At 42.4% G+C, this 23,873-nt stretch overlaps 1 protein-coding gene across 10 annotated transcripts in view; it reads left to right on the top strand.

Annotated features, from left to right (window-relative positions):
* Positions 1-6,732, top strand: part of Sh3kbp1 (SH3 domain containing kinase binding protein 1) — a 343,879-nt gene extending 337,147 nt beyond the window's left edge. For all 10 annotated transcript variants that reach the window (XM_052726292.1, XM_052726149.1, XM_052726364.1 and 7 more), the window contains 2 exons: positions 3,027-3,090; positions 4,213-6,732. In XM_052726292.1, the coding sequence (XP_052582252.1) occupies positions 3,027-3,090; positions 4,213-4,254 (106 nt within the window). In that variant the 3' untranslated portion in view covers positions 4,255-6,732. The remainder of the gene's footprint in view (positions 1-3,026; positions 3,091-4,212) is intronic.
* The last annotated feature ends 17,141 nt before the right edge of the window (positions 6,733-23,873 follow it).

Here is a 23,873-nt window from a genome sequence, read left to right as displayed (position 1 = left end):
AGTTTTCCTGGGGTTGGACTGCTGGTTTAGGGCTTGTCATCTGCTTTCCTAAGCCCTAAGTGGTATCCATACAGATATTGATGTGTAATGTGTGTTTAAATAACTATACTAATGAATCATAACTAATGAGAGTATTGACCGCAGTGCTAGGATGTAGTCTCAAGTATGGGGGACCATCACAGTGTTCATCTGGAGTTGAACAAATGGACTATCACTATGTTTGCTGTGATGTTTCTGAAGTCTTTTTTTCCATTTCACAAATATACATGTTTACTACCTCAAAACAAAGGGAATGTAGATCTTAGACCAGTCCAAAGAGCAGAGTCCCAGGTTTGCAGAATGAATAGCTTCATTCAACTTTATTGTTTCAAGTTGGAAAAGGCATTAGGGTGTAGGTCCTATGTTTGCCCTCTTTCAGACTTCGTTTCTATATTGTTAATTCATATACTTAAGGTCCAATTAGTATATCTTAAGGTAAAGTCGAGCTGTAGGCTTTTGTGAGAATTAGTAAAAACATACCTGTAGTGGTATTTGCTCCGCCCATGACCTTAGGCTATACAGCCCAAAGGAGGTGGTGCTTCTTGCATGTGACCTCTTAAAAGAAAAGGGAGAGGGGTCACGAGTCCTGCTTCCTGCTTCCTGGGGTGATCAGACTGCCAGGTCCGGTCAGCAGTTAAGAGCACTGACTGATGTTCCAGAGGACCTGTGTAGCTAGAGTTTTCCTGCCTGGTCCACAGTCAGGGCAAATCTTTCTCACCTGCCAGTCCCACAGCCGCTCAGACCCGACCAAGTAAACACAGAGACTTATATTGGTTACAAACTGTATGGCCGTGGCAGGCTTTTTGCTAACTGTTCTTACAGCTTAAATTAATCCATTTCTATAAATCTATACCTTGCCACATGGCTCGTGGCTTACCGGCATCTTCACATGGTGTTTCTCATCATGGCGGCTGGCAGTGTCTCTCTGACTCAGCCTTCCACTTCCCAGCTTTATTCTCCTCCTTGTCCCGCCTATACTTCCTGCCTAGCCACTGGCCAATCAGTGATTTATTTATTGACCAATCAGAGCAACACATTTGACATACAGAACATCCCACAGCAGACCTGGGTTCATCATGCCAGGGTAAAATAAAAAAAAGAAGAAAACATGTGACCCTTCTCCCTTTCCTTTTTTTTTTTTTTTTTTTAGTTTTTCGAGACAGGGTTTTTCTCTGTGTAGCTTTGCGCCTTTCTTGGAACTCACTTGGTAGTCCAGGCTGGCCTCGAACTCACAGAGATCCACCTGCCTCTGCCTCCCGAGTGCTGGGATTAAAGGCATGTGCCACCACCGCCCGGCTTCCCTTTCCTTTTAAGAGGTCACTTACTATGGTAAGAAGCACCGCCTCCTTTGGGCCATACATAGCCCAAGGTCATGGGCAGAGCAAATACCACTATACCGCTACACATCCCAGTGACCTATTATTAAGATAAATTGTATAGAAAATTGAAGTATATATGGAGGGGTAAAAATATCTGCAATGGGCCTAGGGAAATGGCTCAGTAAGAAAGTGCATAACACACAAGCTTGAAGACCTGAGTTCAGATCTTCAGCATCCATGTACAAAGGACTTGCACATATACATGGACATGAAAAAACATGAACAAAGCCAGGTGGCGGTAGCGCACACCTTTAATCCCAGCACTAGGGAAGCAGAGGCAGGCGAATTTCTGTGAGTTCGAGGCCAGCCTGGGCTAAAGAGTAAGTTCCAGGAAAGGCTCCAGAACTACACAGAGAAACCTTGTCTCAAAAAAAAAAAAAAAATGAACAAAAAATGTCTACAATGAAAATTATTCTGTAAGTACCCAGTAGTTATAAAAGAGAAGTTAGAGGAAAGATGACAGACTATGAGCCTGGGTTCTGGAGTCTAGTTATTGGGAAAATCAGGCCACTGCGTTGTGCCTTAGTTTCCTCATCTTCTCCTATTGGGAGAAATTTAGCCTAAGAGATCACTAAGGTCATCTCCAGACATGACATTTGATGGCCCCCTCCTAAATAACGACAAACCTTTCTGTCTAAAAGAAATCTTAAGAAGTGACAGCACAAAGAACGTGTGTTTGGGGGTGTGAGGTGGTTCAGCAGGTAGAGGGGCTTGCCGCATGTCTTAGTTGCTGTGATAATGACCATGGCAAGATCTAACTTAGGAGGAAAGGTTTATTTGGCTTCCAGGTTATGAGCTATCATCGCGGAAAGTCAAGGCAGGAACTTGGAGTCAGGAACTAAGGCAGAAAACACAGTGGAATGTTGCTTAAGGGCTTGCTCCCATGACTTACTCATCGTGCTTTATACAACCCAGGAGCCACCTGACCAGGGGTAGCACCATGTACAGTTGGGCTGGGCTTTCCCATATCAATCATTAATCAAAACCACTCCACAGACTTGCCTAGAGGCCACTCTAGTGGAGGCATTTTCTCAGTTGAAGTCCTTTCTTTTGTAGATGACCCTGGCTTGGGTCAAGCTTACAAAAACTTAACCAGCACACCACCCAACATTGCAAGTCAGAGATGACCTGACTTCAATCTTGGGAACCCACATAAAGGTGGAAAGAGAGACCCAACTCCACAAAAGTTGTTCTCCAACCTCCACGCAACGTAGAATGCACGTTCCTGGCCCCATCGTGTGTGTGCACGTGAACACACACACACACACACACACACACACACACTGTGGGGTGGGGATTAAAAGAAGAAGTTAGCCAGGCAGTGGTGGTGCACACCTTTAATCCCAGCACTACGGGAGGCAGAGGTAGGCAGATCTCTGTGGGTTCAAGGCCAGCCTGGACTACAGAGTGAGTTCCAGGAAAGGCACAAAGCTGCACAGAGAAACCCTGTCTCGAAAAAAAAGAAACAAACAAACAAACAAAAGTTATGTTTGGTCCATACTTTCTTCATAAAAAGGTCAGATGGATTTCATAGTGATAATAGATTTTCTTATCTCTCATTGGGAAACTCTGGGCTTTGATTTCATTCCATTGGCATTTGCTTTTCAGACGTGAGATTAAGCAATTACTGTCAGAGCTGGATGAAGAAAAGAAAATCCGACTTCGGTTGCAGGTAAGTCCCTCAGTGCTCTGCTGTCCATGAGGCCTGGGCTCAGTTGGGAATGGAGGCAAACTCAGGGCTTCTGGTTGAAAGGAAATGATTGCTGCTGGACGTGGTGGCTCATGCGTTTTAATTCCAGCACTGGAGAAGTTGAAGAAGGAGGAGGATCACAGGTTCCAGACAAGCCTGGGCTATAGCGTGACCATGGGCAGGCTGAGCTACCAAGTGAGATCCTGTCTGAAAAGAGTCTGGAACAAAGAAAAGGGAAATGATTGCTGCCATGAGAAAGTCTCAGAATTGCATAATCTTATATTCTGTCCTTATCTGAGCTCCAAAAGCTCTTGAGGAGGGAAGAGATGAATCAAAATACTCCTAGTTGGGCTTCTAGTTTGGAGTTTATTTTTAACATATCCTCTGTAAAATATTCCCTCCAGTATATAGGATGATGATATAGGCTGCCTCATCATATTAAGTACCAGAGGACATGGCATACAGGAGGACATGCTGTTAGCCGGCTTCTATCATGTGGTCCCTCCTGGAACCACAGATCTCCACACTGGTGTTTCATTTCAACTCCATACTTCTCCCCAGTGGCCTTGTTAGTCCTTCCATGGCATCTGAGCTCTGTCACCCTCTAGCCACCGATCCAACTCTGTCCTGACAAGTGCTGGAGATCTTGTGGGGGAATCATTCCAAATGACCAAAGACTGACTTTTACTGTTCACTCTGTTTGGGCACATGATGCTTCGAAAATGACAGGAATTGCTCACCATCCCGTTGGGAGTGCTTACAGCTACCCTTTGGGGTCACTCTCAGATGGTCTTGATTGCCTGCTCTGCCCTCTGGCCAGGAGTCTAGAGTCATTGCTGCTTTTGATAAACTTTGGAGCCTAGGAAGCTAGGAATAACCAGGCATACTGTTTGTCAGGGTACTGGACACGAGTGCCTGTTTTCAGGTTTATATTGTTTCTGGCATTGTTATCAATTCTCCATTCAGATGTCGTTTTACCAGTTTCATCCCTAAACTTGTCAGCTTGAGTCTTTTCTGTGCATTGATGAGGATGATGATTTTCAACTTCTCTGAACGCAGCCGTCTCACGATGCCCGTCTTTGCTGCTTTCCCTCCTCTTTGCAGATGGAAGTGAATGACATAAAGAAAGCTCTTCAATCAAAATGAATACCTGATGATTGAGATGTCACATTATTCACCCTGAGTCCAAGACTCAAATCTCCTGCCCCAGCCAAAATCATCTTGTGCCAAAAGATTAAAGGTTTGCCTCAACACGTCCCTGTTTGAATGATTAGCACAAAAGTCTTGATAGCACAACACAAATTCCATCCAAGAGGAGACTCTTTCCCATGGTGTCGTCCTGGGTCTGGCAGTGCTTGTGATTTATAGCCAATTGTGCTAAAGGCTTTTCTACCTTTGAGATCTCCTGCAAAATGAAAACTCAGGCAGTTTAGTCCATAGTAGTACTATTTTGATGATATTTTCCATTAATAAGATGTAATTTCAGATTATTCGTTTACAGGCTTTATAATTTTATGATTTTTTTTAAATCGTGTTTTGTCACAGACGCCCCTAGTGTTTGTGCTAACCTAGTCAAAAGCAAGTGTCTTGCTCACTTGCTGCAGGTGGGACGAACACCACCTAGCTTTGTAGTCCCCTTTAGGATTCTATTACATATGCAATTTGAGGTCCAGCCCTTCCCTTCCCCTGCCAGCCGACCCCCACCACTCTGAGAGAAATTTTAGCTTATATATGATGGTATATTTACAAAAATAGAAAGAGAAAATCTGGTATTTGCAATGATCTGTGCCTTCTTTCTACCACCCTCTTGATTGGAGCTTTTGTGATGCAGCTACCATGATTCCAAATTAAAAAAAAAAAAAAAAAAATCAGCCACTTATCCTTGTCCACTAGAGGCCGCTGTCTTCGAGGCTTCTCTCACCATAGCCAAAGGTCCTAAGAGGAGACAGCTGGGAAGTCTGGCCTGCTCTTTGGTACCAGCTGTGACTTTTCAGTTTCTCCTACTTTGAGGTTGTTCATGAAACTAGAAATGTCATTCCAGCTTGATTGTTTTATCATCAGCCAAGTTAAACCCCTGCTTCCTGCCTTTTACACCTATTGCGTGAACAGAATATGCATTATTAAAGCAAAAATAAATAAAAATAAAATGCAAATGAAAACAGGGGGGGAGTTGGATTATTTCCTGCACTGGGTTATGTGTGTGTGTGTTATTGTTTAAACTGTATTCACAGTGTCATTTGCCTTGCGCACTTGTAACCCCCTCCCGAGATCCAGGAGAACGGGAGGAGGGTCTTGTGGAAATGTAGCTATTGGATCTTTCCTGCACTTATGGAATTGCTTTTTCTTTCTCAATGAAACTGATGTTTGCTTGTCTGCTTTATCTTTATAGTACATGAACAGTTCAGCCTTAGACTATGTAACTGTTTTCTCATCCTTAGCTGAAAATGGGGGGCATCCTGTACTACAAGATTGTTGATGGGATAGAGGTGAAGGGGGTGGTCCCTTAATGGTCCCCAAATATGTTTGATGTGTTTCTAAACTGCTGCTTTGTCTATTTCCTGCATTTTATAGTGAAACTACTAAACATGAATAGGTTTTCACTACCACAAAGAATGAGCATTGACAACACCGAAGGAATGATGGGAAAACTTCACATTAGTCATCATTGAAACTAGAACAAATAAATGTCTCTTCCTTTTTCTTCTGTCTCCCTCCCCATGCCTTGTTCTCACTTGCATACTTGTCCTCTCTGCTTGAGGCTATCACTCCCCTCCATGTATTTACAGAGTCCTAATGCCCTAGCCTTCATGGGTGGGGACACAGTTAAGGGAAGGGAATGTATAAAGAAATCATTCTTCATTCCCCTGTGTGAATATATTTGCCTTTTCAGCAGCCATGGTCTCAGTATGCTTGGGGCCAAGAGCAAAAGGTTTCTCTAAGCAGTGTAGAGCATTCCTGTCCCCCTTCACTGTGCTAAGCCTTTCTGCATTACACTTGAAGCCTTCAGAGATTTCCTGCCACCTATCACAATAGTGAGGACTAGATTCTTGATGTCCGAATTCCTCATTTGTTAGAAAATCCCTAATTGATGATATAGGATGTTTATGCAGAGTAAGATCATTAACAATGAAATTGTGAGATTGGAGCATCCTTAATGGGTGCTGGTGACATGGACTGTAGAAGGCTGTCTTCCCCTAAGAGAGTCATTGGATTGCTTTGGGGAGAGAGAGAGAGAGAGAGAGAGAGAGAGAGAGAGAGAGAGAGAGAGAGAGAGAGAGAGAGAGAGAGAGAGAGAGAGAGATTATAGCGAAATGAGCTGGTATATCTAGCTTCGTTACCATCCCTTGGGCTAACCAGCAAGAAGATTGTGCATCACAGAACTGGATGAGACACTGCCCAAACAGCCACCATTTTTACTCTTGACCAAATGGACCCATCAAGAATATTGAAAAGCTTGGAATGATCACTGTTTTGAAAATTAAAATTCCTTTGCATTCAGCATGGACTCAGCCAGGCATCTATGGAGATTATTTTTTTGCTTCATTTTCTAAAGTTGTATTTAGAAAAGTCTTACGTATTGTGCTTTGTAAAAGAAGATGATTAAAATGAAACTTTGTGAAAATATTTTTGTTCAAAGTTGTCATGGTCCAAGAGGAATGATGTCTTGGAAAACAAACCCCTTTTCCCTATTTTACACAATTTGATTACTCTGACAGAAATGTCCTTAGAAGACATGAAGTAATCCATTAAAATTTGTGCCTGTGAATTCCATTTTTTTAAATTGTTAGATTTTTACATTCCTATCGAAGCATAAAATGCTAGTTAGGTATAGATTCTTTTTTAGTGTAAAAACCATTAAATTATCATTATTGGAATAATTGTGTAAAGCCATTTTTATTTGTACACAACCCTCAAGGCAGCACATTCAAGTACATGATCCATTTTTCTCCAATAAGAACATCCTGTATGTATCATCACATTTGTCTGTGGTTAGTAATGGTGTGGTTTTATTTCCTTTCACAAGCAGTTCCTTTATGGTACGACTGCAGGGTGTATCATTTATTGCTCATAGTTGCCATGGTTTGTATAAAAATAATCCATAGGTTCCATAAAGACTTTTGTATTCTAACCTGAGGTCATCACAGTCATTTTTTTGCATCAGATTAGGTTTTAGTCCTTTAGTTATTTTTGTACAAACTAATGTCAAGATGTTTCTGCACTAAGAGGGCTTGATGAAAAGCATTTCCCTTTGGTACTGTGCAAATGAGAACTGGAACAAAACAACACATTTATGAGTGACGGTGTTCAGCATGGCTCATTGTAGCATCTGACAGCGGGAAGGCTGGGTGCTCAGGACTTGGCTGAGTGACAGAGATGCTGTTCCTAAACCTAGCTTGGCAGGGCCTAGGTAAAGAAACATCTTTCTCATCCAGAAGTAAATGTCAGTTGGGTAAGGACTGTTAAGGAAGATCAAGTCCTTTGAAATGAGCCATACCCACCTACCATGCTGAGTTCTGCCCCTAGCTCACAAGGCTTTGTTTCCAAGCCATAGATTTGAGGTGGCTCCTGGACTGAATGACCACCCATGGAGAAGGTGCAGCTCCCTGAATGGTTTTTATTTGTGTCTTTTACTTTTAATAAGACAGATCATTCTTAGTAACAACTGTAGCAGTGTATGCTCAACTTGTGAATTTGGTATTCAGAGCACTGGGTATTGATTATTTACTTTTAGACAAGAACCCTCAAACTTGAAACAGTACTTCTCCCTACCAAGTGCTCTGGGATTACAGTTGGAAGCCACCATGCCCAGTGAGTAGTATTTCAACCAAACCATAGAACAATGTAATTTGGTTGTATCTAAATTTTGACAAGACAATTTTTTCTGGCACTGTTATCCCATGGTGCTAGAATTCACCAAATAACAAATTCACAATGTATAGTGGTTTTAATGGTAGCAGTTTACCAGAAACTTTCACTTTCCTTGATAACCCTGGCCAAGGCGAACACAAGTTCTTATATTCTAGTCTTAGTTCTTAACTCTCTGGTCATACATTACATATATAAACATATTTATGTGTATAGGTAACAGAATGGTTGTAAAGGGTGAAGATTCCAGAGAACTCAGGAGGTTCAGAGGCCTGAGAGGCAGGAAAGCTCATGGAGATGCAAAGTCTCTGTTGAGAGACTGTTGTTAGTCACAGGTTTGAGAGTGAAATTCCACAGTTGAGTCCAGATACAGAGGTGGAAGTATAGGAACAAGTTCAAACAAAGGACTTGGCAGATGGATGGACAGCATGTCCAGATGGGCAAACAGGATGGGGAAATAGCAAGTGAATTAGGCTGTGTCAACAGCAAGGGCCGAGCCCAGCTGAAGCCCCTGTGACAGTTGAGGGTTCTCTCTGGGGGTCCTTGATGCATACACTATGTGACGGGCAAATGACAAGGTTGTGGAGACCATCACCTTTAGAGTGCTAGGTGTCTACCTCTTTATATAGGATGACACCTTTTCCTTGGTCCAGTGTCTCTCAAGTTCTTGAGCATGGTTTCCCTGATGGGATTCTAGTATGTTCATGTGTCCCTGCATTCTCAGTTCATCCCAATAAATCCAGAGGGTGGCACCCTTTATACTCCCAGGAGTAAGTCGTTTATCAGTCTGCCCTGTGGGTGGTGCTAGACAGATGGTACTGTTCAAATAAATATTCCCATCCACCCACCCAGGTGCAGTCATCTACCCTCAGAGTGGAGACTGACAGGGCAAAGCACAGCCTGAAAAACCAGTTTTGTGCAATACGGAGTAGCTTAGCACATGTTGACCTCAACAGGGCCATTCTGTTTAAATGGAAACAACTTTAAATAATGCACATATGAAGTCCTGAATGCATCTGCAGATTACGTGCCCCGAAAGACTGTACCCAGTTCATCAGAAAAGACGTTGGTTGGCAAGCTTTGGGGTTTGATGGGAAGATACCTCAGAAATGCAAATTTTCATTATTTCTATTAAAAAAAACCTCTTAAGGCATCTACCAATTTTTGAGCCAATTTAGCTGATGAACCATCTTGAAACCAAACAAAAGGCACAAGGAAATGACATTGTTTTTAGGTTATTCCCCAAAGAAAAACTAGAGATGTCTTAGAAAAAAAGGAAAAGGATTCTTTCCAAGCTTCACAGTTCTATTCAGTCAGGGAAAAGCAAGGGCTGCCTGAAGCTGAAGCTAACTCTGCCATTGAATGTTCAAGGACAACAACTTGTATGAGAAATGCCCACCCTCCCCCTATGCCATGAACACAGAGAGAGCTTTGAAATTGCTCTTGTGTTCTCAGGGTGATTTCCTTAGAGAAAGTGAATCTGGAATGAGGGAAGCATGTAGGTAGAGAGGGAGACGTCTCAATGGGAGCTTCAGGTCTGGGGGTAAAAGCAACCTACTTTCTTAATGCATCTAGTGCTGAGGATGTGCAATGGGATTCTGGGGAAGACCAAACAGGTTAGAACTGAGAGTGGTAAGTTTCATGGTGATGGAGGATGCTTCACTTGCTGTTGGCAAGAGCCTTTCAAATGAATCGTCATCTTTTAAAAAGGTTTAGAGACCCAGAGCAATGACTATTACATTAGGCTCAAATGTAGAACACAAACACTGAGGTTTTTAAATAGTTTTTCTTTCTAGCTTCGAAGCTAATATTATACCCAAAGTAGGAGATAAAGATATGAAGAGAAAGAAAAGTTGAATGCAACCTCATTTAGAAATTTCCATTAATTATTTTGGTCTCTCAAAATTGAGGTTCTCTCTATATAGCTTTATTTTATATATCTCTGCCATGATTTTTTTCCGAAACTATTTGTAAAGGCTGTGTAAGATTCTCTCTGTAGATAGGACAGAAGATGGAACAGTCTTTCATCTAACATGTTTAGGGTGGTTATCATGTGCCAGGCACCATGATGGGTACCGAGTACAATATGATGAGGTAGTTAGCCCCTGCTATCAAGAAGTTCAGGGTCAAGTGGGGGTTGGAGGCATTCAAGTAAATAGGAAAGTCATGGTAGGGATGAAAACATGACACCTAAGCCCACAGAACAGGACCCAAGCATTTGCTGTAGGGGCACAAGTCACCTGATGCCCTAGAATAGTGTTTCTCAAGCTGTGGATCACCACTCCTTTGGAGTTAACTTTTTCACAGGGGTGGCATATCAGATACCCTGCATATCAGACATTTACATTATGATTCATAATAATAGCAAAATTACAGTTATGCAGTAGCAACAAAAATAATTTTATGATTGGGGGTCATTGCAACATGAGGAACTGTTTTAAAGGGCCACAGCTTTAGGAAGGTTGAGAACCACTGCCCTAGAAGTATGTAGGAAAACTAAGCTAGAAAATATGACCAATTGCCAGTGGCTGAGTGTGGTTTGACTGAGTGCCACTCCTGAAGGCAGCAGCCGAGGGAGGGGTTCTACCCCTTCACAGACTTTCCTGCAGGAGCCTCGCCTAGAGTCAGGAGTACTGGGGAAAGTCACAGAAAGCTCACTGTACTGGCTCAGGAATCACAGAGAAATCCACTCAGACCCTGTTCCCCTTAAGGAGCAAGAGGCAGAGGAAGGGCATGGGGTGAGGACTTTGAAGAAATACCACTGTGGCCGAACTGAAGAGAACTCACTCAGCCACCCCCATCCGTTTCCCATGAAAGTATATTATAATCTGCAGGGATAAGGGCTTCAAGTTTAAAGAGTGAAACACCGGTTAGTACTCACTGAAGCTAGGGGGACAGAAGGAGGGAAATCTATTCTTGCAGAAAGGGCCAAAACACTTGGGAAAGCTTTACTCCTGAGACCCAAGTCCACTGTGCACTCTAAAAATATTAGCAAACCCAGCTCCTACGCTCTATCAGCATGGTAACTGGGCTCCAGGAAAACAGCAGAAGTTAAGAGACTGCCTGGAAAACAGCAGAAAGGGTACATTCAAAACTGAGAGAAGGGACAGAAATAAAAGGTCACTGAAGGAGGAGCAGAGGAGATGGTTCATAGGGTAAAGGGCTTACTGCTGAAGCACAAGACATGATTTCAGATCCTTAGCAACCACTACAAAGCTGAGCATAATGGTATGTGCTGTAATCCCAGTGCTGGGAAGACAGAGAGGAGAATCCCGAGGACTTGCTGGCCAGTGAGTCTTGCCAATTGGTGAGGCCCACACCAGCCAGTGCGGGACCATGTCTAAAACAAATAGGATACAGAGCCAATCCACACAAAGGATGGAAGTGGGGAGGAGGCCTACAGGAATTGTGATTTCTGATGTCCATAGGAAAACAAATGTTAGCTACCCACACAGCCCATCTTCTGGCAGGATTAACACCAAGTCCCACACCGAAGATTTATTTATTATTGTCATTCTTTTTTGTTGTATGTAACTTGTCCAGCTTTCAGTAGAAACTTCCATGGTATGCTAATAGGTAAGTAAAAGCGGAGGAGACAAAGCATTGATCAGTTGCAGACTTAGAAATAGCACAATTATTGGAAGTATCAGAATTTGAAATGACTGTGGTTCCTCCATTGAAAACTCTTTGTGGAAGGCTGAGGGTGTAGTTCAGTGGTAGAGCCCTTGCCTGTCATGTAAAGGCCTTGGATTCAATCCTCAGCACCTCCAAAAAATGAAAAGTTAAGTATTTAAAGCTAAGCACATCTGTAATCCAATAAATTGGGAGGTGAAGACCAACCTCAGCTACTTGGTGAATGTGAATCCAGCCTGGGCTTTATAAGATCCTGTCTCAAGCAAAATGAAATTTAACAACAACAACAAAAAATTTTTGTAGAATAAGTAGACATCGTGTAAGATAAGATAGGTCATTAAACAAAACCCAAAAAGCTCTCTTGGAATAAGAACACATCATGCAAGACAAGATAGGTCATTTCAGCAGAGGTGGAGACTATGAGAACCAAATGGCTAGAAATAAAAACAGCTAAACAAATGAAAATACCATTAGTGTTTTCATCAGTAGACTTGAATATTTATATGGGATAAAGTAGTAGAGAAGCATAAAGCAATAAATCAAGAATGAAACAGCATCACTACAGAGTCATTAAAAGGATGAAAAATAAGAACTTTCCTTATTTTAAATTCAACATCTTAGAGAAACTGAACCTAACCTTTGAAAACCACAAACTAGTAAATTCACTCAGCATAAATTAACTAACCTAAATAGGTCTTATTAGAAAACAAATTGAACTTGTAATTAAAAGACCCTGAAAAAAATATCTGGGTTGAAATGGTCTCACTGGAGAATTCCACCAAATCTAAAAGTAACACCAATTTTACATAAAATTTGAATACTTTCTAAGCCACTTCATGAAATGAGTATTACCTAATACCCAAACAAGGCAAAGACAGTACAAAAAATTAAAACTACAGATCAGTATTTCTCATGAACCTAGATACAAAACCTCTTGATAAAAGTATTAGCAAGTAAACCACCATATATAAAAAATAATAAGTAGGATTATTCCAACTATGTAAGACTAGATCAGTATTTGAAAAGCAGGGCTGGAGAAAAGGCTCAGAGGTTAAGAGCACTTGCTGATCTGTTAGAGGACTTGAGTTGGATTCCCAGTGCCCACATGACAGCTAACAATCATCTGTAACTCCAGCTGCAGGGCATCTCATGTCCCTTAGTGGCCTCTGTTGGAACCAGGCACATACATGGTATATATATATATATGAAGGCAAAATATTCATATATATTAAATGTACAAATAAATAAATCTGAGTCTGAAGAGATTGCTCAGAGGTTAAGAGCACTTGCTGCACCTCCAGGGGATGGGGCTTGATTCCCAGCACCCACATGGCAGCTCACAACCATCTATAACTCCAGTCCTGGGGACCCAACACCTTCCTGTGGCCTCCATGTATATGGTGCATGCACATGGTGTACAGACATACATGCAGGCAAAATATAAACATAAGAATAAAAGCCTTTAAAATATATAAATATATAAATCTTTAAAGAAAAACATTTAAGGCACATCTTGTTGCCAGGGTTTAGCCAAAAAGTGTATTTCTCATCCTTCAACAATGAAACTCTACTTTGCAACAGAGACCATTATAGAAAACTATGACTGATCAAAATGCAGGTGATAGGTGACCGTGTATTTCTCATCCCCAATTGATCCATCTGTGACACAACTGAACCTAACTTTTCAGAGAGAGGGCAGAAACAATGTAAGAGCCAGAGGAACAGAAAGTCTGCTGTGAGATTGTGTTTCCTAGAAATGCCAGGGAAGCTGCAGCCATGAGGACTCAACAGTTGACTGCCTCAACAAGGCCTGAACAAGGATGACACCAGCAGACATGGTATTGTGGAAAGGAGAAATCTCCTGGGTCCCCAACCTGAGGAAAAAAAATTACCGACAACTAAGGAATGCTGAGAGCAGAAGTACTCCTTCCCCAGGGATGAACCCTTTAATTAGCTATTCAGTACCAAATGGTCAGCCCTGAAATCTCATATATATATATGTTTATATGTGTGTGTATATAACGTTATACAGACTGAGCAGATTATAACTATATTTAGGAATACACACACCCACACACACATGTACACCCCCCCCCCCCCCCCCCCCCCCCCCACACACACACACACGGCAGAGAGACTGAATTCGAGAGCAATGGGAGAGGTACATGGGAGGGGTTGTTGGAGAGAAAGGGAAAGGGAAAATGATGTAATTATATTTAAATTTCAAAAATAGCATTAAAAAGCACTGGAGGGAGTGCAAAAGAGGGTAATGGGAATGAATATGATCAGAGCACATTATGTACATGCATGAAAATGCCACAATGAAACCCATTATTTTGTATAATATACACTGATTAAATCTCTAGTGGAATAAATCAAAATGAAAAAAATATAGACAGCCTAAAGAGGAAAATTCATATGATTATATCAATTCATGCATAAAACACTTGAACAAATCCATGGTCCAGCATGATAAATAAAAAGGAGACTAGGAGAAGATAACTTCCTCAACTCAGTAAGTACCATCTACACAAACAAAAATCCAAACAAATGAACAAATGGCTCAAATCACACTCTGAGTTAGAGACTTGAATTCTTTACCTAGTATCTGGAATGAGGCAAGGATGCCTGCTGTCATTACTCCTTTCCAGCGTACTACTGCGAGCTTTAGATGTGTAATAAGGCAATAAAAACTAAAAGTAATACAGATTGGAAAGAGGAAATAAAACTGTCCCTATTTGCAGATTACATGGATGTCTATATAAAACATTCCAACAAAACAAAATCCACCTATGCTAGTAACTGAACTCAGCAAAGTTGTGCAATACAAAAGCTGCATTCCTATATATTAGCAATGAACATGGGAGGCTGAAGTTAAACACCAATGATTATACCATCTACAATTATTTTAACGATTGTAGAGAGGATCTGCATGCTGAAAATCAGGAAGTTCTAATGAAAGAACTCAAATAAGATCTGAGGAAATAAAGAGACATACTATGCTCCCACTCTGGAAGATTCAACCAACACAACGAATATGCCATCTCTCTCCAAACTGACCTATAGGTTTACTAAAATTCCTTTCAAAATTATAGACAGATATAATCAAAATTTGATATGGAAAAACACAAGTCCTAATAGAGTTAAAAGAATCTCAGAAAAGGCAAATACAGGAGTTACCACTCAACGAGATTTTAAAAGCTATAGGTTGGGTACAAGGATGGACAAAAACACATAATGGAGACTGTATGTTTTAGGGAGTAATAGACACATGCACAGGTCAATAGAATAGAGCAGAGAAAACAAAAGCCGATCTGTGCACACGTACAACTGATATTTTGCCAAAGAATGAAAGCAACACAATCAAGGAAGGATAGCTTATTCATCAAGTGGTGCTGTAGCAACTGAACATACATACATAGGAATAAAAATGAACTTCAGGCTCCCAGGGGCAGGACTGGGTTGCATTTGGTTGAGTTGTTGCCTGAGGGGGCACCGTGGAGATCCCCCAACAACCCAGGCTGATGCTAGGGCAGAGGGATGCTCTCTGCAAACTGACAGCAGGCCCTCATTGCCGAGGACAACACCCACACAGCTCATTGAACATGGAGAGATCAAGCTGGTGCCTGCATGGAGCCCTCACTCTTATGGTCTAGTCTCTTTGGTGTGGGAAGGTGTACTTCAGGCTACCAAAAGAGAAGGAAACACCAACCCAGCCACAAAATCCTCAACTACAATCTGTCCTGCCAGCAAGATGTGCTGTGGCCATGGTGGTGCAGCTCTTGTGGGAGTGGCCAACCAATGTCTGACTTAACTTGAGGCCCACTCCACATGAAGAGCCCATGACACTGACTGGATGGCCAGGAACCAGAGGCTGGATAGCCCAGAGACCTAGGATAAAACCAAACATGATTGGTCTAAAACAAACAAACAAACAATGTAACAATTCCTAATGATATTCTGCTATACTCATAGATCGGAGCCTTGTCTAGTCATTATCAGAGAGGCTTCCTTCAGCAGCAGATGCGAGCAGGTGCAGAGACCCACAGTCGGACATTATGTGGAGAGAGAATCTAAATTGGATCCATTGGGTCTCTCCTCCTGGAACTTGGGGGAATCCTGCACTGAGCATTAAGAGTGTAGGTAGGAGTTAGAGGGGATGGAGGGCCCCAGGAGAACATGGCCCACTGAATCAACTAAGCAGGGCTCATATGGGCTCACAGACCTGCATGCACTGGGCCTGCAGGGGTCTGCACCAGGTCCTCTCCTTATATGTTGTGGCTGTTAGCTTGGTGTTCTTGTGGGACTCCCAACTATGGGAGCCCTGTGTCTCTCACGCTTTTGCCTGCTCTTGGGACTGTTTCCCTCCTGCTGGGTTGCCTTGTCCAACTTTGATGTGAGGGCTTTTGTCTTGTCTTACTGTATTTTGTTTGGTCGTGTTGGTTGTTGTCTCTTGGAGGCCTGCTCTTTTCTGAAGAAAGATGGATGGGGAGTAGATCTGGGGGAGAGGTGGGAGGTAGGCCGGGAGGAGTGGAGGGAGGGGAAACTGTGCTTGGCATGGATTGTATAAGAGAATAATCTATTTTTAATTTTAGAAAGAATAGAAATAAATGAACTTCAGCCTAAACCTCATACCTTACACAAAAATTATCTCCAATGAATCATAGACTTAAATGTAAAACTAAAGACTATAAAACTTTTTTAAAAAGAAAATTATCAGGTCCTAGGGCTAGGTAAAAATTTATTTCATTTGGATAAATATGCTATCCATTAATAGAAAAATAAAAAAAAGTCCCAGTTGTCCCTTGTTGTGTGACAAGAGTTTTCTTGGGTAGATACAACACAGACACACTACTCCTCTCAGTGAGGCCACAACAGACTAACATGCAGATACTACCACAGTTCAACTTGGTGAACCAATGAGTTTTATACTCACACAAATACGGGTGAGAGGTCACGTACAGGAGCAGAAAGGACTCAAAGACAGCTGCATCACCAAAGCCCAGCCCAGCATGGGCGACAGCTCACAAAAAGCTGGGAACCCGGAGCGCACTGCACAGCTTGCAGACAGCTCAACAGATTGGAGAATATCCTTTCCAAGTGATTCAGAAGGTCTAACCCTCTTCCAGGCAGCTCAGCTGCTTTCCTCTTCTCCCAGGCAGCTGGTCTGGTCTCAGTCTTCTTTACAGCTTTTCTCCTCTGAGCAACCTTTATTGTTTACTCTTGGAAGGGAGGGACCTAGTGAATCTAGTCAGTGTCAGGGAGTTCCTTGAAGCTATTTTGAGTTGTTCACCTTCTGTCTTAAGGAGCTTCCTGGGGAGATGGAATGTTTCCATCTCTAAGGAAACTAGGACACAGCATTTGATCCCTAGCCCCCAGTGCTCCTAACATTCTTTCTGCACCTCTTTGGCAATGATCCCCGACCCTTGGAGCAGGTGACTGTAGATGTCATATATGGCTAAGAATTAGGCCATTGTGCCTCAGCAAGTGAGACTTGTTCTCATGATTATGAGTTGAGGCTGACAGCAACAGTGATCTATGGACATGAACAAAAGTGTTTAAAAGGCAGTTTGACAGTTGCATCACATTGATTTAATAAAATGATAGAAATGGCTTCCATGTTGGGACCTATGGCCTCCCAGCCACATCTTTTTTGTCCTGGCTTACAGCACCAGATGTGAACTCAGAGCCCTTTATTGTGTAAGTCATTTTTGCAGTCACTTAGGTGGAATCAGTTATGGATTCCAACTATTGCAATGCTTTATACACCTCTAACAGTTGCTGTTCTAGTGCTGTGTACCAAGTTTCTGCTCCTTTCAATGACTGAGCCCTGTTGGAACCATTTGCTCAGGTTGCTTCTGCCATAGCTCCCTGTTATCGTCTTCTGAACTCCTGGTGACTCCTAACAGGAAGGGACACTGGGGTAATAGAGCACACAGCTGCTTAGTGTGAGTCCTTCTGTCCTAATCCCATATAACACTCTTTATCAAGTTATACAGACGATGGGAATCTTGGGCAAGGTGGGGTGTGAAAATCTGCCAATATCCCAAGAGCCCCCAAGATTCTTGTAGCTCTTTTACATTTTTAGGCATAGGCTGTTGTAGGATTTTGCCAATAACATTGTCAGGTATCATACGCATCTTACCAGACCATGATACCTCCAATAATTTTATAGCTGTGTCTGGGCCCTGCACCTTGTGTGGATCTCCCATCATCCTCATTCATTTAGATGTACCTGTATTTCTCTCCAGTGAATTTCCAAATCTGCAAAACACTCAGAGGTCAGCATCATATCATCTATATGAGAAAACCTTTCCCAGATGATCGCCGGGACAAGGCAACAGCCTGAACCACCATCCTATAACAAAGATAACCTTGGTAAAGCACTCTGAAAGTCAGTTGTCACCTGTTCTCATCAACTGTCAGGTGACCCCAGAACTTCACAACTGAGAAGAATTTAAAGTCAAACATTAGCAAGGTCTAATTCAACATGGAAGGGTTCCATGCATTTCTATCAGTTGCTTCCTCTGCAGATCAAGGTTTGGTACAAAGCATGGCTGGGAGGCATTAACTGAATTAACTCCCTGCAGTCTTTGGTTATTCTCTCAGAGCCCCTTCGTTTCCATATCCTGGAGTTCTTCCATGGAGCCTCCTTATATTTCTCCATGCCTGATGAACTCAGTGGGCATGACTTAATTTGCTCAGCCCTATCCAGGGCCAAGGGGGAATGTAGCCCTGCTCTTCTCTGCTGCATCTCCTGAATCCTTGGGTCCAAAAAGCTCTGGGTTGCCTCTCCATTCACTATACCTGGTTGTTGGGGGAGTTCCTGTCTGGGCAAACCACCTCCACCCCTAGCATCACCATTTGCTGGTGGGAAATGTACTCTCCTTAGTCTCAGGATAATTACTCAACTCTGGAATAGGCTGGATTGTCTTCACTTGTATTGTTCCATCATAGATTGATCCTCAGGTTTTAAAGCCTTCCAGAAGCTTCTTAGCACACAATTTGACTTTCTATCATTTTTTTCTTTAGGAATGCTCAACACAAATTTTCTTTAGGAATTACTCAACACAAATCGTGCCACATTTGTCTTTGGGTAATCCAGACCAACCTCTTTCTCTCCTAGACTTTTTTCTCATCTCCCCTTGGTTGCTCTCTCACTTTACAAACTCTCTTTACGTGCTGGTCTAACTTACTGAGATCTACTAATGCCTTTCCTACTTTATAAAGACCTTGCTCCACCAAAGGGTTCAGCAAAGCCACTAAGGCTCCATACCAGTCTTGAGGTCTGTTGTAGATTATTTTAAGATATGTTACATTTGTTTATGCTCTGGCGCGTTTGTCTTAATGATGCAAAGATGTGTTGCAGTCTTTTATGTTATATTTGTTTAACTCTGTGAAGCTGTGTTACTTTGCCTGCCTAAAACACCTGATGGTCTAACCAAGAGCTGAACAGCCAATAGCAAGACAGGAGAAAGGATAGGCGGAGCTGGCAGGCAGAGAGAAGATATAGAAGGAGAGATCTGGGAAGAGAAGAAAGCAACAAGAAGAAGAGGAGAGGAGGACCCCAGGGGCCAGCCGCCTGGCTACACAGCCAGCCATGGAGTAAGAGTGAAAGGAAGATATACAGAAGTAAGAAAAAGAAAAGGCCCAGAGGCAAAAGGTAGACAGGATTAGTTAAGAAAAGCTGGCTAGAAATTAGCCAAGCTAAGGCCAGCCATTCATAAGTAAGAAAAAGCCTCTGTGTATTTATGTGGGAGTTGGGGGGCAGAGCCCCCCCCACAAAAAAGAGTAGAAAAAAACAACAACAGAGGTCCTTGCTAGATCAACTTTTTAAATACTCATCTGTGAACATAATTCTATCTGGCCCAGTGAACTGGGGTTCAAACACAGCCTCTCTTTTTCCTAGTTCCCTCTTCTATGATCCTCTGTCCTGGACATTTATTGGGACCTTAGCTAGAGATAACTAAGTGTTCCTAATGGCTCTGATAAGCCGTCCATCTGGGACTGATTTCCCTCACACCATATCAGGTTATGCAGCCTTTGCCTTGAGGAGGGATGGCTAGTTATAGTACTCAGTTTTTCTGCCTGCACCACAGAACAGTCTGATCCCAACTGTTCTCATGTCACACAGCCTCACAAGCCAGGCTATAACAGGCTCTTTCATCAATTGTTGAAAAGTCCTCCATAATTGTAGCTGTTCAAGTGCTGAGTATTTCCTTATTACCCTAGTTTCTAGTACAGAAACCCTGCATCTGCATGTTGGAGTACAGATTTTTCTCTCTTTTTCTATTAAAGGTTGGACCTGAGGGATATCTTCTGTCACTTCCCCCCTTTCTCTCTCTCTCTCTCTCTCTCTCTCTCTCTCTCTCTCTCTCTCTCTCTCTCATCTGTTTGTTCATCTAATGTATTTGCCGAAGCAGAACCTAACATGGAGAATGCTAGCCTCATTTCTCTTTCTCATTGCAATTTACACAAACCAGTTCCTGCTTGACTGCCATGTCAGCAGCCTCAGATGCCTTTCAATCTCGACCCTTGTGTATTCATTTCAAAGACTGCAGTTTCCTCTAAATTTTGAACTGTGTTCAGGGCATCTCCATATTCACATGGTGGACCCCACTCTTTCATTAGGCATGCCACCCCATACCATACAAGCAAGAATATCATCCTGGAATTCCTCCCATAGACACTCCTAATCCTGAGGACCCAGCCTTAGTTGCATGCCTCACTACCCACAGTAAGAACGGTGCCACTGCTTTCAGACACAGGAATGGACAACTGTATCAGAATTACACCCATGACACAGGAATCGACAACTATATCGGAGTTTCTTCCATGGATATTCTCCCCCCAGTTTCTCAGCCTCAGTTGGATGCCTTGCTACCCGTAGGCAGGCCCATGAACTCATTCCTCCCAAACTCATCTTTGGTTCTGTCAGGTACCTGTTTGGGTGCCAATTATGTTGTGTGGCAAAACTTTTCCTGGGGAACACAATACACACTACTACTACTACTACTACTACTACTACTACTACTACTACTACTCCTCCTCCTCCTTCCCTCAGATAGGGAATCCACAACAGATCAAAGCACCAATAGCATCACAGTCCAACTTGGTGAACCAATGAGTTTTATACTCACAGAAACATGGGTGAGGGGTTACAGGAGCAGAAAGGACTCAAAGACAGCTGCATCGCCAAAGCCTACTCCAGCATGGGGGACAGCTCACAAAATCTGGGGACCTGGAACATACTGCACAGCCGACAGGCAGCTCAACAGATGGAGAATGTCCTTTCCAAGTGACTCAGTTGGTCTAAACCTCTTCCAGTTAGCTTAGCTGGTTTCTGCTTCTTCCAGACTGCTGATCTGGTCTCAGAGTCTTGCTTACAACTTCTCTCCTTTGAGAGAGACTCTGAGCAGCCTTTATTGTTTACTCTTGGAAGGGAAGGTCCTCGTGAATCTGGTTAGCTTCAGGGTGTTCCGGAAGCTATTGTGAGTTGTTTGCCTTCTGTCTTCGGAAGCTTCCCTGGGAGATGACTGTTTCAGTCTCAGAGGAGACGGCTACACAGCAGTCCCTCATCAAGACTAAACACTTGCTCTATGACTGGGCCGAGCTCCTGGAGTTCAGTTGAAGAGAGGGAGGAGGGATTATATGAGCAAGAGGGATCAAGATCATGATGGGGAAACCACAGAGACAGCTGACCCGAGATCATGGGAGCTCACGGACTCTGGACTGACAGCTGGGGAACCTGTGTGGGACCAAACTAGGCAGCTCTGAATGTGGATGACAGTTGTGTGGCTTGATCTGTTTGGGGAGCCCCTGGCAGTGGGACCAGGACTTATCCTGGGTGCATGAACTGGCTTTCTGGCGCCCATTCCCTATGGAGGGATACCTTGCTCAGCCTTGATGCAGTGGGGAGGGACTTAGTCCTGCCTCAACTTTTTTTTTGTTTTTTTGTTTGCTTGTTTGTTTGTTTTTCGAAACAGGGTTTCTCTGTGTAGCTTTGCGCCTTTCCTGGATCTTGCTCTGTAAACCAGCCTGGCCTCAAACTCACAAAGATCCACCTGCCTCTGCCTCCCAAGTGCTGGGATTAAAGGCGTGCACCACCACCACCTGGCCTGCCTCAACTTTTTATGCCAGCCTGTGTTGACTCCCCAAGGGAGGCCTTACCCTCTCTGAGGAGTGGTGAGGTTGGGGTGGGAGGGAGGTCAGGGGAAATGGGTGAAGGGGAGAGAGGGGAAACTGTGGTTGGTATGTAAAATGAAAAGATTTTAAATAAAAAACAAAAATAAAAACTCTTGCTCTATGATAGACCCTATTATAGGATGCAAAGACAAACTATAAATCTGGAGAAAATATTTGCCAATGTCACATTCATCAAAGGACTAGGACCTTGAATGTATAAAGAACATTCAAAACTCAAAGAGTAAAATGCAATCCAATATTTCCCAAAGAAGGTATACTGGTAGCAAATAAGCACACCAAAAGATACTCAGCACCCTTAGCCATTAGGAAAATGCAAATCAAAACTGCAACAAGATATCTCTCAGCCAGCATAAAAAAAAAAGCTTCTCTTTGCAGCAGAGACCATTACAGAAAGATGCAGAGGTCAACTGATCACGGGTTGCCTGGCCCAACACATACATCTACAACACAACTCTTGTAAACATTGTGGAAGAGGAGGCAAAATACTGTTAAGAGCCAGAGGACCAGGAAGTCAGCTGTGAGCTTGTGTCTTCTCAAAATGACAGGGAAGCTACACCCATAATACCTCAACAGTATGGTTGCCTAAACAGGACATAAACAACTATAATACCAACAGACGTACTAACATTGAAGGGTGAAATCTCATGAGGGTCTTACCCCTAGACAAAGAACTACAATCAAATACTACTGAGAGATGGAGAATTGGTCTTTCCCAGGGACGGACTCCTAAATGATTATCCAATACAAAATGATCAGCCCTGAAATCATACACTCTCAAGCAGTATCATACAGACTCAGCAGGTTGTATTTATGTTTATTCATTTGTATACATATATGTGTATATAACAATAAAATAAAAAGAGATTATCAACTTGAGAGGGATTTGGGAGCATGTGAGGGGCTGAAAGGAATAAATGGAATGGGGAATGTAATTAGATTTTAATCACAATTTGAAAAACTGTAAAATAACAAAATAAAGGAAAAACCTACATTGATGTATCATCATAGACTTATCAGAATGGCTGTAAAAGCATAAGAATACGAAATGCTGTTGAGGCTGTGAAAAACTAGATCATGCACATATTGTAAGTGGAACTGTAAAGTCAAATAGCCCCTCAGAAGACAACTTTGGAGTTCTGAAAACAACAACATGTGCACACACACACACACACACACACACACACACACACACACACATACGCTCACAGAAAAACTTGTGAATGAATGTTCCTAGTAGCTTTCTTTATAATAGCTCCAAACTGGAAACAATTCATATATCCTTCAAATGGAATCTGGTTTGAAGAATGGGTGGTACATGTATACAATATAAAAGGACTACTGATTTATGCAACAACTTAGTTGAATCCCAAGGTAATCATGCTGAGTGGAAAATAATCCATAAGTTTACACACTGTATGATTCCCTTTAAATCACATTTTTTTTTAAAAAAAAAAAGAGGTTCTCATGTAGTCCAGGTTGGCTGCAGACTCACTATTTCTTGAGGATGATCTTGAACTCTTTATCTACTGTTCTCTACCTCCCAAGGGCTGGAAAGTATGTGTCATCATAATTAGCTTATATAACACTCCTGAAATGACAAAATTATAGAAATGGAGACCTGATTAGTGGTTCCCAGTGGTTAGTAGTTGGGGTGAAGAAGCCTGAGATGGGTGTAGCTGCCAAAAGATAACAGGATGCATCCTTGTGATGGAGCTATTTTTCCATCTCCGTTACAGCAATGTCAATATCCTGGTTGTGATAATGCAATACTAGTGTAACAAGTTGTTATTGGGCGAAACTGGGTCAAAGGTATACTAGCTAGCTCTATATGCTTTCCTATATCTACATATGAATATGCAATTATCTCAAAATCAAGCTTAATTTTTAAAAAAATCTTTTATACATACAAAAATAGCAATAATGACAAGTAGGGAAACTTCTAGAAGAAAATCATCAAGGTGGAAAATGGTCCGGAAATTATGTCCTAGAGAAATGGAAGGGACTGGTATCATCTGAAAAAGGAGACCTCCTGGGGGCCGTACTCAGAAAGCTGCCCAGGG

This window comes from Peromyscus californicus, unplaced genomic scaffold, assembly GCF_007827085.1.
Source record: "Peromyscus californicus insignis strain IS unplaced genomic scaffold, ASM782708v3 Scaffold_10__1_contigs__length_136768540, whole genome shotgun sequence".
NCBI classification, from domain to species: domain Eukaryota; kingdom Metazoa; phylum Chordata; class Mammalia; order Rodentia; family Cricetidae; genus Peromyscus; species Peromyscus californicus.
Note: the sequence above shows the minus strand (reverse complement) of the source record. Positions and strands in the feature narration are given on the sequence as shown.